The following is a 10745-nucleotide window of genomic DNA, read 5'->3' as shown; positions in this document are numbered from 1 at the left end:
TGGTGCTCTGCACCATTGGATAATTTTTTTTATTCGATGCTCAAGATTGAGCCAAGTGGCTCAATCTCAAGCCACTTGGCTCAATCTTGAGTGCTTCTTGGTGACACGATCAAGAACCAAGTAGTACTAAGTAGTAGAGTTAGCATGTCCTCGCACAGAAGATTGAGAAGCAAGAATCCTTTGCAAAAAACATTAGAGAGAAATACATATATGATGAAATTGTTATTTGAAGTACTTTTGAGATCACATAGGGAAAATGGAAATACATAATATAAGTGTACCGTTAGTATTGGTTGTATGCATCGAAGTACAACCTTGGACAGGTCGGCTCCGAAACCTTCCCTTCATTGTCTACCACCTTGCCATTGGTATGTGTTTTTTCATCGTCGTCCCTTCTATGACTTCCGCCAACATGTCGACTGTTGCATTCACTGTCACTATCATGCTTGCCATTACCTGCATTACTTTTGATGTTCTTGCTCTCAGGGTGGGTTGAATCTACCGTATTATCTGCTCACAATGTCATGGAATGCTTTCGGCATGTATTTCTGATGGTGCAGGCTTTCCATCCCCTCTCATTAACACCGGGCGTACATGGAAGAGCCATATCAGCACCTTGGGTAGAGCCACATGGCTTCAAGATGCATGCATAGATAATTCACAACCTAGAGCTACTCTTGTTGTGCATATCTTGAAATCAATGCAATCCAAGAGATGTCGCTCCAAACAGTAATCTCCTCAAGCACTTTTTGCACTTTCTCAAGTGCACCACATTTGGCATACATGCCAAGGCAGTGCCAAGTACGTAGTTTTTTTTCCAACAGTCCCTGACTAAAACTGCCATCGTGAATTCTTTTGCCCATTCCAACATCTTGCATAATCCCACATGCCTCCAAGATAGAAGCATAAATGATTGCATTTGGAGAGTTTCCCTCTCTTTGCATCTGCTGAAAACAGCCCAGAGCTTTTTGGCCCTTCCACTATTGGGCATATCCCGCGATTAGAGCATTCCAAGAGACAACATGGAAGAGCCCATATCAGCACCTTGGGTAGAGCCACATGCCTTCAAGATGCATGCATAGGTGATCACAACCTAGAGCTTTCTAGCCCTGCTCCTGTTGTGCATATCCTGCAATCAATGCATTCCAAGAGACATCACTCCAAACAATATGATCCTCAAGCACTTTTTGCGATTTCTCAAGTGCATCACATTTTGCATACATGCCAAGGCAGTGCCAAGTACATAGTTTTTTCCAACGGTCCCTGACTAACACTATCATCGTGAATTCTTTTGCCCATTCCAGCATCTTGCATGATTCCACATGCCTTCAAGATACAAGCATAGGAGATTGCATCTAGATATGTTTGCTTGCGTAGAAGATATTGCTGCTTTCTTGGCGCTGCTGTGTCATGCACCAGGATTGGGTAGTGGTGAGGGTGGGAGGTGACGGCAGAGGGGAGCATCTAGACAGCGAATTGAATTTCTCATACGCCGATGACCTGCATAGGCTCGAATTATTTTCGCAACCCTGAAATAGCTGCTTTTCATCGCGTTGTTTTTTCTTTTTTTGGGATGCGCCACGTGGTCTCTTGTGGGCTCAAAGAGTCCAAAAAGGACCTTTGGCTCACCAAGTAAAAAGGTTCATAAATTCATCTTTTTTTAATCTCGAAATTTTTGACATTGCGTGCCCCGTCACTAAAATTGACACCTCCCTCGATCGCGAGGCGGTAGCAATCTGGCCATCGGATCAAAATTTTTGAACCAAGTGTGAAGTAAGTGTTTTTGTGAACTCATTATGAACTTGAATTGAACAGAGTGCGCACTACACCAAAATCTTCTATCTATATCTAAATTGCAAAAAAAATGGAAGTAATAGAAATTAAACTCAATGTGAAAATAAAGAAAGAATGGGATAAAAAGAGATTTAAAGATAGTGTAGTATTAGATAGAAAAAGAGGTAGTAAAAAGAAAAAAAAAAGTATACGATAGATATAAATGTTCCTTTTTCAAGTAACTCATGTTCATATGTCCGTGCAGTGATGGATAGCCCTTCCAGTGGGTCTCCAATTGCTTCTATAGGAGGACATGGTGTTGATGAGGTTATCATGCCTACACCTCCATATCGTAATAGCATAAGAGCTACAAAGCAACTTGCTAGATCAAGAGGTTATGGGGATGATGAAGGTTCTTCAAAGCGTTTACACATTATTCAAGGATTTTGTGAACGTAATGAAGCTAACCAACACGATTCCAATGAATATTTATGTAAAATTTGGAAAGAGGTTCAAGCACCTGCAAGTGAAAGTGACCAAGAGACTTTTCGAGAAGAGTTCATCTCAACAATGAGACGTTTGGAGCTCAACCAACATGAGCTCTATAGGTTTACTGAAACCTTTCAGTATAAGGTCATGGAGAAACTCTCTTTACTCTTTAAAGAGCACAAGGAGCAAGTTGAAGCCTTGAAAGAGCAAGTAACCAAATTAGGGAATGAAGTTCAATCCTTAAAAGTATCTATTAGTCGTTTGAATGCTATTGACAAAAGGATTGGTCGTATAGTTATGCCAAGTGGTCCAGGTGCACCAAGTAATGCACCCAATATGTAAGCTCTTATTGAGTGTTGAGCTATGATACTTATGATGTTTTGATGTTAAGAACAATTGTTTTTAATCTTTCTATTCCATATCAATCTCTTTCTAAACTATGATGATGATGATGATGATGTATGTTATTCATGTAACGTGATCTATATAAATTACCTATGTGTTAATTTATTTTTTTATGAGAATAATTCAACCTCTATTTGAAACAGAAACAGATGGTGTCTTCTCGACCACGTTTTTTGACTCCTACACATGCAAGACGTAGCAGATTGTGTGATGCTACTCGAAAAGCAAGACGAGAAGTTGCACGGTCTAGGGTTCGAAGATCTCTACATGGGGTTGATTTTTCAAATGACCCCTCTTCATAAATGGTCTATATCAATGCCCCCTCTTCATCAAGGGTTGATATTTCAAATGACCACCCCTATTCATCAAGGGTTTCTATCAATGAGCAAGGACCAACTGCTGCTAACTTTGAAAATAATCTCTACAATACTGAAACTCATAGACCCTTGCAGGATGTCCACACAAATCCTCACAATGCTCTTAGAGAGGGTGACTTCTCCACCTTTCTTTTCGTACAATGTATCCAGATTCCTTGGTCTTAAATCATAGCTCCATGCTTTCTCTTTACCATGGTAAATGCGTACTACACAGCTTGGGCACCTTGGAATTTAGATGCTCTATCTGTGGTTCTTTTTCTTGGAAGGTAGAAAAGAGGTCAATACAAACATTTGTGGGAAAGTATTGTTGCTCATCAGGTAAAGTGTCTTTGCTTGCTTTAAGTGATCCACCAATGGAGCTTAAAGAATTGATGCAGGGGACTACTCCTAGAAGCAAAAGATTTCTCAAAAACATAAGGGCATATAATAATGCATTAGCTTTTGCATCATTGGGGGTCCATGTAGATGAGCAATTTACTCGAGGGAAAGGTATATACACTTTGAAAGTTCATGGATCTGTGTACCATAATATTGGGCCTGTGACTCCAGGGGAAACAATAGATCAGATCCCTCGCTTTGCACAATTGTACTTTTTTGACACAGAGAATGAGTTGAATAATTGATTACACCATGTACCAAATGTGGATAGAGACGTTTTGCAAAGTTTGCAAACAATGATGCATCGTGAGAACCCATATGCAAATGCCTTTCGTCATGCCGCTACAATGATGCAAGATTCTAGAGTACCTGAGGTCCAGATGGTAATTACTGAAGCACGCTCAAATGGTTGGCAGTACCTAGCACCCCGTGGTTCAGAAGTTGCAGCAATCATACCTGGGCATGGAGATGAAAGAAATGTGGGGCATCGTGATATTCTATTGCAATATCGTATAGGAGGCCTTAAAAGAATTTCTTCCTTGCACCGCTCATATATGCCTTTACTATATGTTTTGTTGTTTCCAAGAGGAGAAGATGGCTGACACCCATACATACCTCTTCTCAGTATCAATAATAATGCTAACTCCGATGATGATGCTAGTGGGAATACTGAAAGGAGAACACGCTTTATGACTCAAAAACAGTATTATACCTTGATACAAGTAAGGAGTGAACCACAGAGTGTCTTCTATGAGGGGGTAGGTTATTGCAGCAATACATTGTTGATGCTTACAGTACAATGGAAGAGTCTAGGCTACTATGGTTGAGAAACCATCAAAAGGAACTTCGTGTTGAAGCTTATCAAGGCCTTGCAGACATGGTGGCAGTTAGGGATGTGGTGGAAGGAGTGAGAGGTATTAATGCTGGACAAAGGATTGTTTTGCCTTCGTCTTTTGTGGGTGGCCCACGACATATGTATCAGCTCTATCAAGATGCCATGGCAATCGTGCGCAAGCGTGGCAAGCCAGACCTATTTATAACATGCAATCCACGCTGGAAAGAGATTGATGATGCCTTATTGCAAGGGCAAAGTGCTTCTGATCGTCCTGATTTGACAGCACGAGTCTTTTATCATAAGTTTAAAGACTTGATGCATTTGCTTATACAGGGTTCTATTTTTGGAGATGTCATTGGGAATGTCAGTGTGATAGAATTCCAGAAAAGAGGACTTCCTCATGCTCATATTTTTTTGATTCTTGCATATTAATACAAGCCCACTGATGTTTCACACTATGATAAAATGGTTTGTGCTGAGCTACCAGACAAAGACAGGTTCCCTGATTTGCACAATGTTATAACACATTGTAACATTCACGGTCCATGTGGTGTCTTGAATCAAAATGCACCATGCATGGTAGAAGGGAGGTGCAGATGTAAATATCCACGCAAGTTTTGTGCAGAAACTTGCATTGATGGTGATGGATATCCAACATACATGCGACGAGATGATGGAAATTATGTGCTATCAAAACAAATGAAGCTGGATAATCGATGGGTTGTGCCATATAATCCACTTCTCTCATCGAGATATAAAGCTCACATCAATGTCGAGATATGCTCAACTATCACAGCTGTAAAATATCTTTACAAATATGTGTATAAGGGCCATGATAGAGCCACAGTCTTGCTGCAAGATGGTGAAGGTGTTCTTGATGAAATTAAGAGCTATCTAGAGGCACGTTATGTATCAGCATCTGAGGCAATTTGGAGGATATATGAATTTGACCTACATGATGAGAAGCCCGATACAATGCGGTTACAAGTTCATCTTCCTTTACAGAATATGGTAGCTTTTGAAGATGCTCCAAATTTGGCGGGAGTAGTCAATAATGATGCAAATAGAAAGACAACACTGACAGAGTGGTTTGTGGCAAATCAAAGGTATCCGGAAGCAAATGATTTGCTCTACATAGACTTTCCTACTCAATGGGTTTGGAGTGCACGCAGAAAAGTATGGACTCACAGACAAAAGGGCAACACCATCGGAAGAATGTACAACATTGTTCCTACAGCTGGGGAGGTTTATTACCTTCGACTGTTGCTTAACGCGTGCAAGGGTTCACGGAACTTTGAGGACCTTCGAACTTTTAGTGGGCTCACTTACCCTACCTTTAAGGAAGCTTGCAATGCTAGGGGCCTACTACAAAATGATGTTGAATGGTCAATGTGTTTGCAGGAGGCATCCTTGCAACGATTGGGACCACAATTGCAACAATTATTTGTGATCATTTTGGTGTTTTGTGAGCCTTTGTGTCCAGGTACTCTATGGAATAATTTATCCAAAGATCTTTCTGAGGACTTTTTTTATGCTTTGCGCACACGTACGCTTGATGAGCATGTTCGTCATGAAATAGCAAAGAACCAAGCATTATCTACCCTAAACTATATGCTTCAACAATATGGAAAACGACTTGCTGACTTTTCTGGGATGCCTAGCATAGATCAAGCACGTTTATTCCAGCGTAGTGGTGGATTGCTAAGTGAGGAGACAATATTCAATGCACATGAACAAAATGATTTGGCAGATAAAATGGAGAGTTCTTTGAATCAAGGGCAACACATTGCATATAATGAAGTCATGGAGGCAGTTGAAAAGGCAGAAGGAAGTATTTATTTTCTAGATGGACCGGGTGGAACTGGAAAAAGTATCTTTATAATGCTTTGCTTTCTCGCATTCGTGGTCAACAAAAGGTTGCTTTGGCATGTGCATCATCTGGCATTGCAGCTTTGCTTCTTAGCAATGGAAGAACCGCTCACTCAAGGTTTAAAATACCATTAGAGTTGCATTTGGAATCAACATGTAGTATCAAAGTGAACAGTCAACTTGATGAACTTTTAAAGAGAGCTGCCTTGATCATATGGGATGAAGCTCCCATGACCCATCGATATGCTTATGAGGCACTAGATCGAACGGTAAGGGACGTGATGCAAAATGATGTATTGTTTGGAGGAAAAGTGCTTTTGTTTGGGGGCGATTATAGACAAATCTTGCCTGTTGTCCGCAAAGGAAGTCGTGCAGATATTGTGAGTGCATCTTTGTGTCACTCACACATATGGAAATATATAAAGGTTTTGCGGCTAACAGACAATATGCGTGTGTTTCAAGGCTCAAATAATGCACTTGCAAGAGAATTTGTAGGTTGGATACTTCACATCGGTGATGGTCATGGAGATTTGAATGACCATGTCCCATTGCCAAATAACATGCTTCTTCCAGGAAATAGTCTTGAAGGGCTCATTGATTGTATACATGGAGATATGAAACACATTCAAGATTACAAGAGGTTTTTTAAGGATAGAGGTATACTTGCTCCTCGCAATAAGGACGTTGATGCCATTAATGACTTGGCCATGGGTAAAATGAGAGGAATATTCAAGGAATACATGAGTGCAGACTCAGTATGTTCATCTGATTGCAGTAGTATTCTTTATACAACTGAATTTTTGAATTCTCTTGATCTTGGCGGGGGGGGGGGGGGGTTCCACCACACTCTTTGCAATTGAAAGAGAATGCCCCAATTATGCTTTTTCGCAACTTGGATCCTCGACAAGGTTTGTGCAATGGTACAAGGTTGATATGTAAGCAGTTTCACCACAGGATTATTGATGCAGAAGTAATCACTGGGTCACATGCTGGAGAAAGGGTATTCATACCTAGAATAGACTTTATTATAGGGTCTTCTCATGGACTACCTTTTGAAATGAAGCGTAGACAGTTTCCTGTGAGGCTTGCATTTGGAATGACAATCAACAAGGCACAAGGTCAAACACTCGAAGTTTTGGGTTTGTATCTACCTACACCAGTTTTCACTCATGGCCAGCTATATGTTGCAATGTCCCGTGTGAGATCTTCATCTGCCATCAAAATAGTTCTTCATGATGCTCAAAGATCGAATATAAGTGAATCCGCAGAGCCACCAATGGTTTACGCTCAAAACATTGTGTACAAAGAGGTTTTACAACTAACAACATAGACCTTTAAATGCAGTGTCCTCAATTTTGGTTGTGATGGATGGTTACTGAAATTTTATACATTATATGACACAAAATTGGACCGTGGGTATTCCACGTGTAAGCTTGAGTTTTTTTTTTTGTCTTTGTCATTCTATTTTTGGTTGTCTCTTATTGAAGGACTATAATTGAAATAATTGAGGGATATGGAAGAATTTATTGTGTTTTACTGATAGCTTTTGGGAAAGTTCTCTTTTTTTTTGTTGCCTTGGTGGCTCCTTTGCCGGAGTCTCACTCAGCATATGTACATAGCACCACCGGCGGTACCGCGGTTCTTCGCCTATACAATAGGGGGACTTCGATGTTTACAAGTACAACCTGCAAGTTCGACGTTGTATTTGTCTGTAGCAATATAGCAAGCTTATGATTAGCATCCTTCATTAGTGTGTGTGTGCGTGTGTGTGTGTGTGTGTGTGTGTGTGTGTGTGTGTGTGAGAGAGAGAGAGAGAGAGAGAGAGAGAGGCCGCCGGACGCGGCCGGCCATACTAGTTGTTGTAAATTGGGAGGGTGTGCACACCACACCAAATTTGGTGTCGACTCAATGTGAACTAGGTGTGAACTCATCCGCAATAACTTGATCTTAACACACACACTTCTTTCAATAAGTATGCGATAGCTTCGCAGCTAGAGTTGAAATCAAGGGGGAGAAAGTGCATGGGTTCAAGCCTTGAATCCGCGACCAGTGAGAAACTTTTGCATACCCTAGATAATTGATTGGTCAGGATCAACCAGTATTCGTGAGCCATTGATCCCACCTCCGAAAGGGAGGTCTCAATTAATGGCATGCTCTTGCATGTATGTCTCTTCAATTTTGCAAAAATCGAGGCAAGGGAGAATCTCTGTAGATGCCAGTTTCTTATTCAAAGAACGGCAAAGAGAGAGGTACCAGCGAGGGGCAACTGGCGAAGTCTATGGCAGTTGTGCCTGGTTTCTTGGTTGTCAAGTGGGCTCTCTCTCCATCTCTCTTAGTCTCTTCCCAGGTCGTTCTGGCCTCGTGCATTTGGATCTGTGTGTGTGTGTGTGTGTGTGTGTGTGTGTGTGGAGTTGTTTGTGGCAGTGATGTGATCGATATGTAGGGGCCCGTCGATGAAGAGTCTCTCTCTCTCTCTCTCTCTCTCTCTCTCTCTCTCTCTCTCTCTCTCTCTCTCTCTCTCTCTCTCTCTCTCTCTCTCTCTCTCTCTCTCTCTTTGGTGGGGTCCTACATGTGGAGGCACGTATGCTTCTGCTGTCAAGGTTACGAGATCTTTAGAGGCAGGGGAGGAGCAGTTCGCGCGGAGCTTGCAGAGACCTCTCTCTCTCTCTCTCTCTCTCTCTCTCTCTCTCTTTGTGGTGATGGCGGGTGGAGCTAGCAAGGGGGGGTAGAGAATATTTAATGGGTGTGTCTTTAGTAAATGTGGTTTCTTTACTGCACGAGGTGTTGTAAAGATTGTGGATGAGGTGCTTTGAGATAATGACTAGCTAGTAGGCAATGTTGTCCTATGCACACAATGATGCATGCCAAAAAAGTGACCACTTAGAGGCATCCAAGGGTCGGACTTCAAACTTTGGAGAGATTAAGGCATATCAAGTCTTCTTGCAATGGTTGGTGGGAATGATCCCTTCATATACTAGCGAACAATATGGTACTTGGCATTGTATGTCATGCCAAGGGTAGGACTAGGCGGGCACGGCCCTGGCAACATGCCGGACACACATGCAGTAAAGGGGTCTATATATGGAAGAGGGCCAAGGGCCTATATAAAGGATGGTTGGGCGGTTATTCGCATGTATGTCTACCCTGCGGTCTCACATTGGTATCAAAGCTAGGGGAGAAGGAGATGGAAGCATGCATGGTCGTGCGTGAAAGAAGGGTCTTTCTCTCTCTCTCTCTCTCTCTCTCTCTCTCTCTCTCTCTCTCTCTCTCTCTCTCTCTCTCTCTCTCTTCATGAAAGCTCCGACACGAAGGGGACGAGCAACATGCAAGATCGAAGCTCTGGAAGAAGCTTGGTGTTCTTTCTTTCTCTTGGAATCGAAGTGTTCTTTCTCCCTCTCGGAATCGAGGTGTTCGTGGGATGCAGCCCCTGCAGACTCGAAGGGAGATGGGTTTTGGTGGGAAACAATGCTTGCGGGGAGGGAGGCCGTCGAAGTACCTACACCAAACTGGAAGATGTGGGTGTCTACGACATCGCAGGACTATGTGGGGCAATTTCTGTCACTGTGGGGCTCCATGTTGAGCAACCCAACTCCTCGCATGCCTCAGCTTGCTGATGGGTGCAAGGCCGCCATCGCTGCCAATAACAGGGAGTTATTTTTTTTTATTTTTTGTTATTTCACATTTCCAGTTTACAGTAGGTGCCGTATTTTGGGGCACCCACATCGGATAAGGGAAGGGACCCATGTAGCATGGCAAGACATTGCATGGATTGCATGCCACCAGCGCCATGGATTTTTGATGCTGCAAAATCAAAGTAGTTTGTGGCTCGGCAAGGATGATAATGCTCATTGATTCAAGGACCTTCGACGCATTGATCCCGTGTAAACAAAGCTTGTTACAAACATACAAGGATGTCGTTGGCAAGGCTACAACCTACCACGGTAGGGACCATGGTTACGTCTTCCACTACATTAAGTACTCGAGCACGACTCGCGATTCAACAGGGCATCCGCAAGGATCCGGCAAGCTTGCCATGCATATTTCTACATCTTGCCAGACATTGACAGCATGACAGGTCAAGCCGCATGATTAATACAGTATGATTCTATTTTCCATTTGTTTGGCAAATGTTTCACAACATGCTACATAGTTATATCATGCAAAAGAGGGGAGTGTACTTTGAGCCCTCCAAGCACGAGCACGACTTGTGACAATTACATAAGCCTTCAAATTTTGTTGCATACATTGTCGGCAAGGGCCAATGGTTAGTTGTACATCCGACTCAAGCACGGCTTGCGTACAAACAATGTTGATTAGAAGCAAGGCTTCTCCAGCGTACCTCGACAGCGCACGCATATCTGAGGTTACAATTTGATGCCTAGGGAATCTCAAGGAGATCGGCACACCCTGTGGCTTGACTTGATGAAGGGTACACAGAGCTCGGCATTGCTAACTTCTTGCCCCTGCTTCCACAAGTCGACAAAGATGCTAGCCACACAAAACTAGCTAATTTCAGTTGAAATTGCGTGAAAAGGTCAATTTTTTGTACATGATCAACAAGGTTGACTGTCTTTGTTATGGCATCTGTCAACAATAGCATTTGTTGGCAATGAGGATAG

At 42.4% G+C, this 10745-nt stretch overlaps 1 protein-coding gene across 1 annotated transcript; it reads left to right on the top strand.

Annotated features, from left to right (window-relative positions):
* The first annotated feature begins 4722 nt into the window (after nucleotides 1-4722).
* LOC147431404 (uncharacterized) lies at nucleotides 4723-7456 on the top strand. Its single transcript, XM_086493669.1, has 3 exons — nucleotides 4723-6173; nucleotides 6287-6881; nucleotides 7070-7456. Exons 1-3 carry the CDS (start codon nucleotides 4723-4725, stop codon nucleotides 7454-7456), a joined length of 2433 nt encoding a protein of 810 aa, XP_086349795.1.
* The last annotated feature ends 3289 nt before the right edge of the window (nucleotides 7457-10745 follow it).

Source organism: Adiantum capillus-veneris, chromosome 21, assembly GCF_014529385.1.
Source record: "Adiantum capillus-veneris isolate H3 chromosome 21, ASM1452938v2, whole genome shotgun sequence".
NCBI classification, from domain to species: Eukaryota; Viridiplantae; Streptophyta; class Polypodiopsida; order Polypodiales; family Pteridaceae; genus Adiantum; species Adiantum capillus-veneris.
The sequence above is the reverse complement of the archived record's forward strand: the minus strand, read 5'-3'. Positions and strand labels throughout refer to the sequence as shown.

Coding starts and splice junctions, on each gene's coding strand:
- LOC147431404 (XM_086493669.1), top strand. CDS start 4,723: ATGGTTTGTGCTGAGCTACCAGACAAAGACAGGTTCCCTGATTTGCAC. Junction 6,174..6,286: donor GCATTCGTGGTCAACAAAAG/GTTGCTTTGGCA, acceptor ATCAACATGTAG/TATCAAAGTGAACAGTCAAC. Junction 6,882..7,069: donor AATACATGAGTGCAGACTCA/GTATGTTCATCT, acceptor ATATGTAAGCAG/TTTCACCACAGGATTATTGA.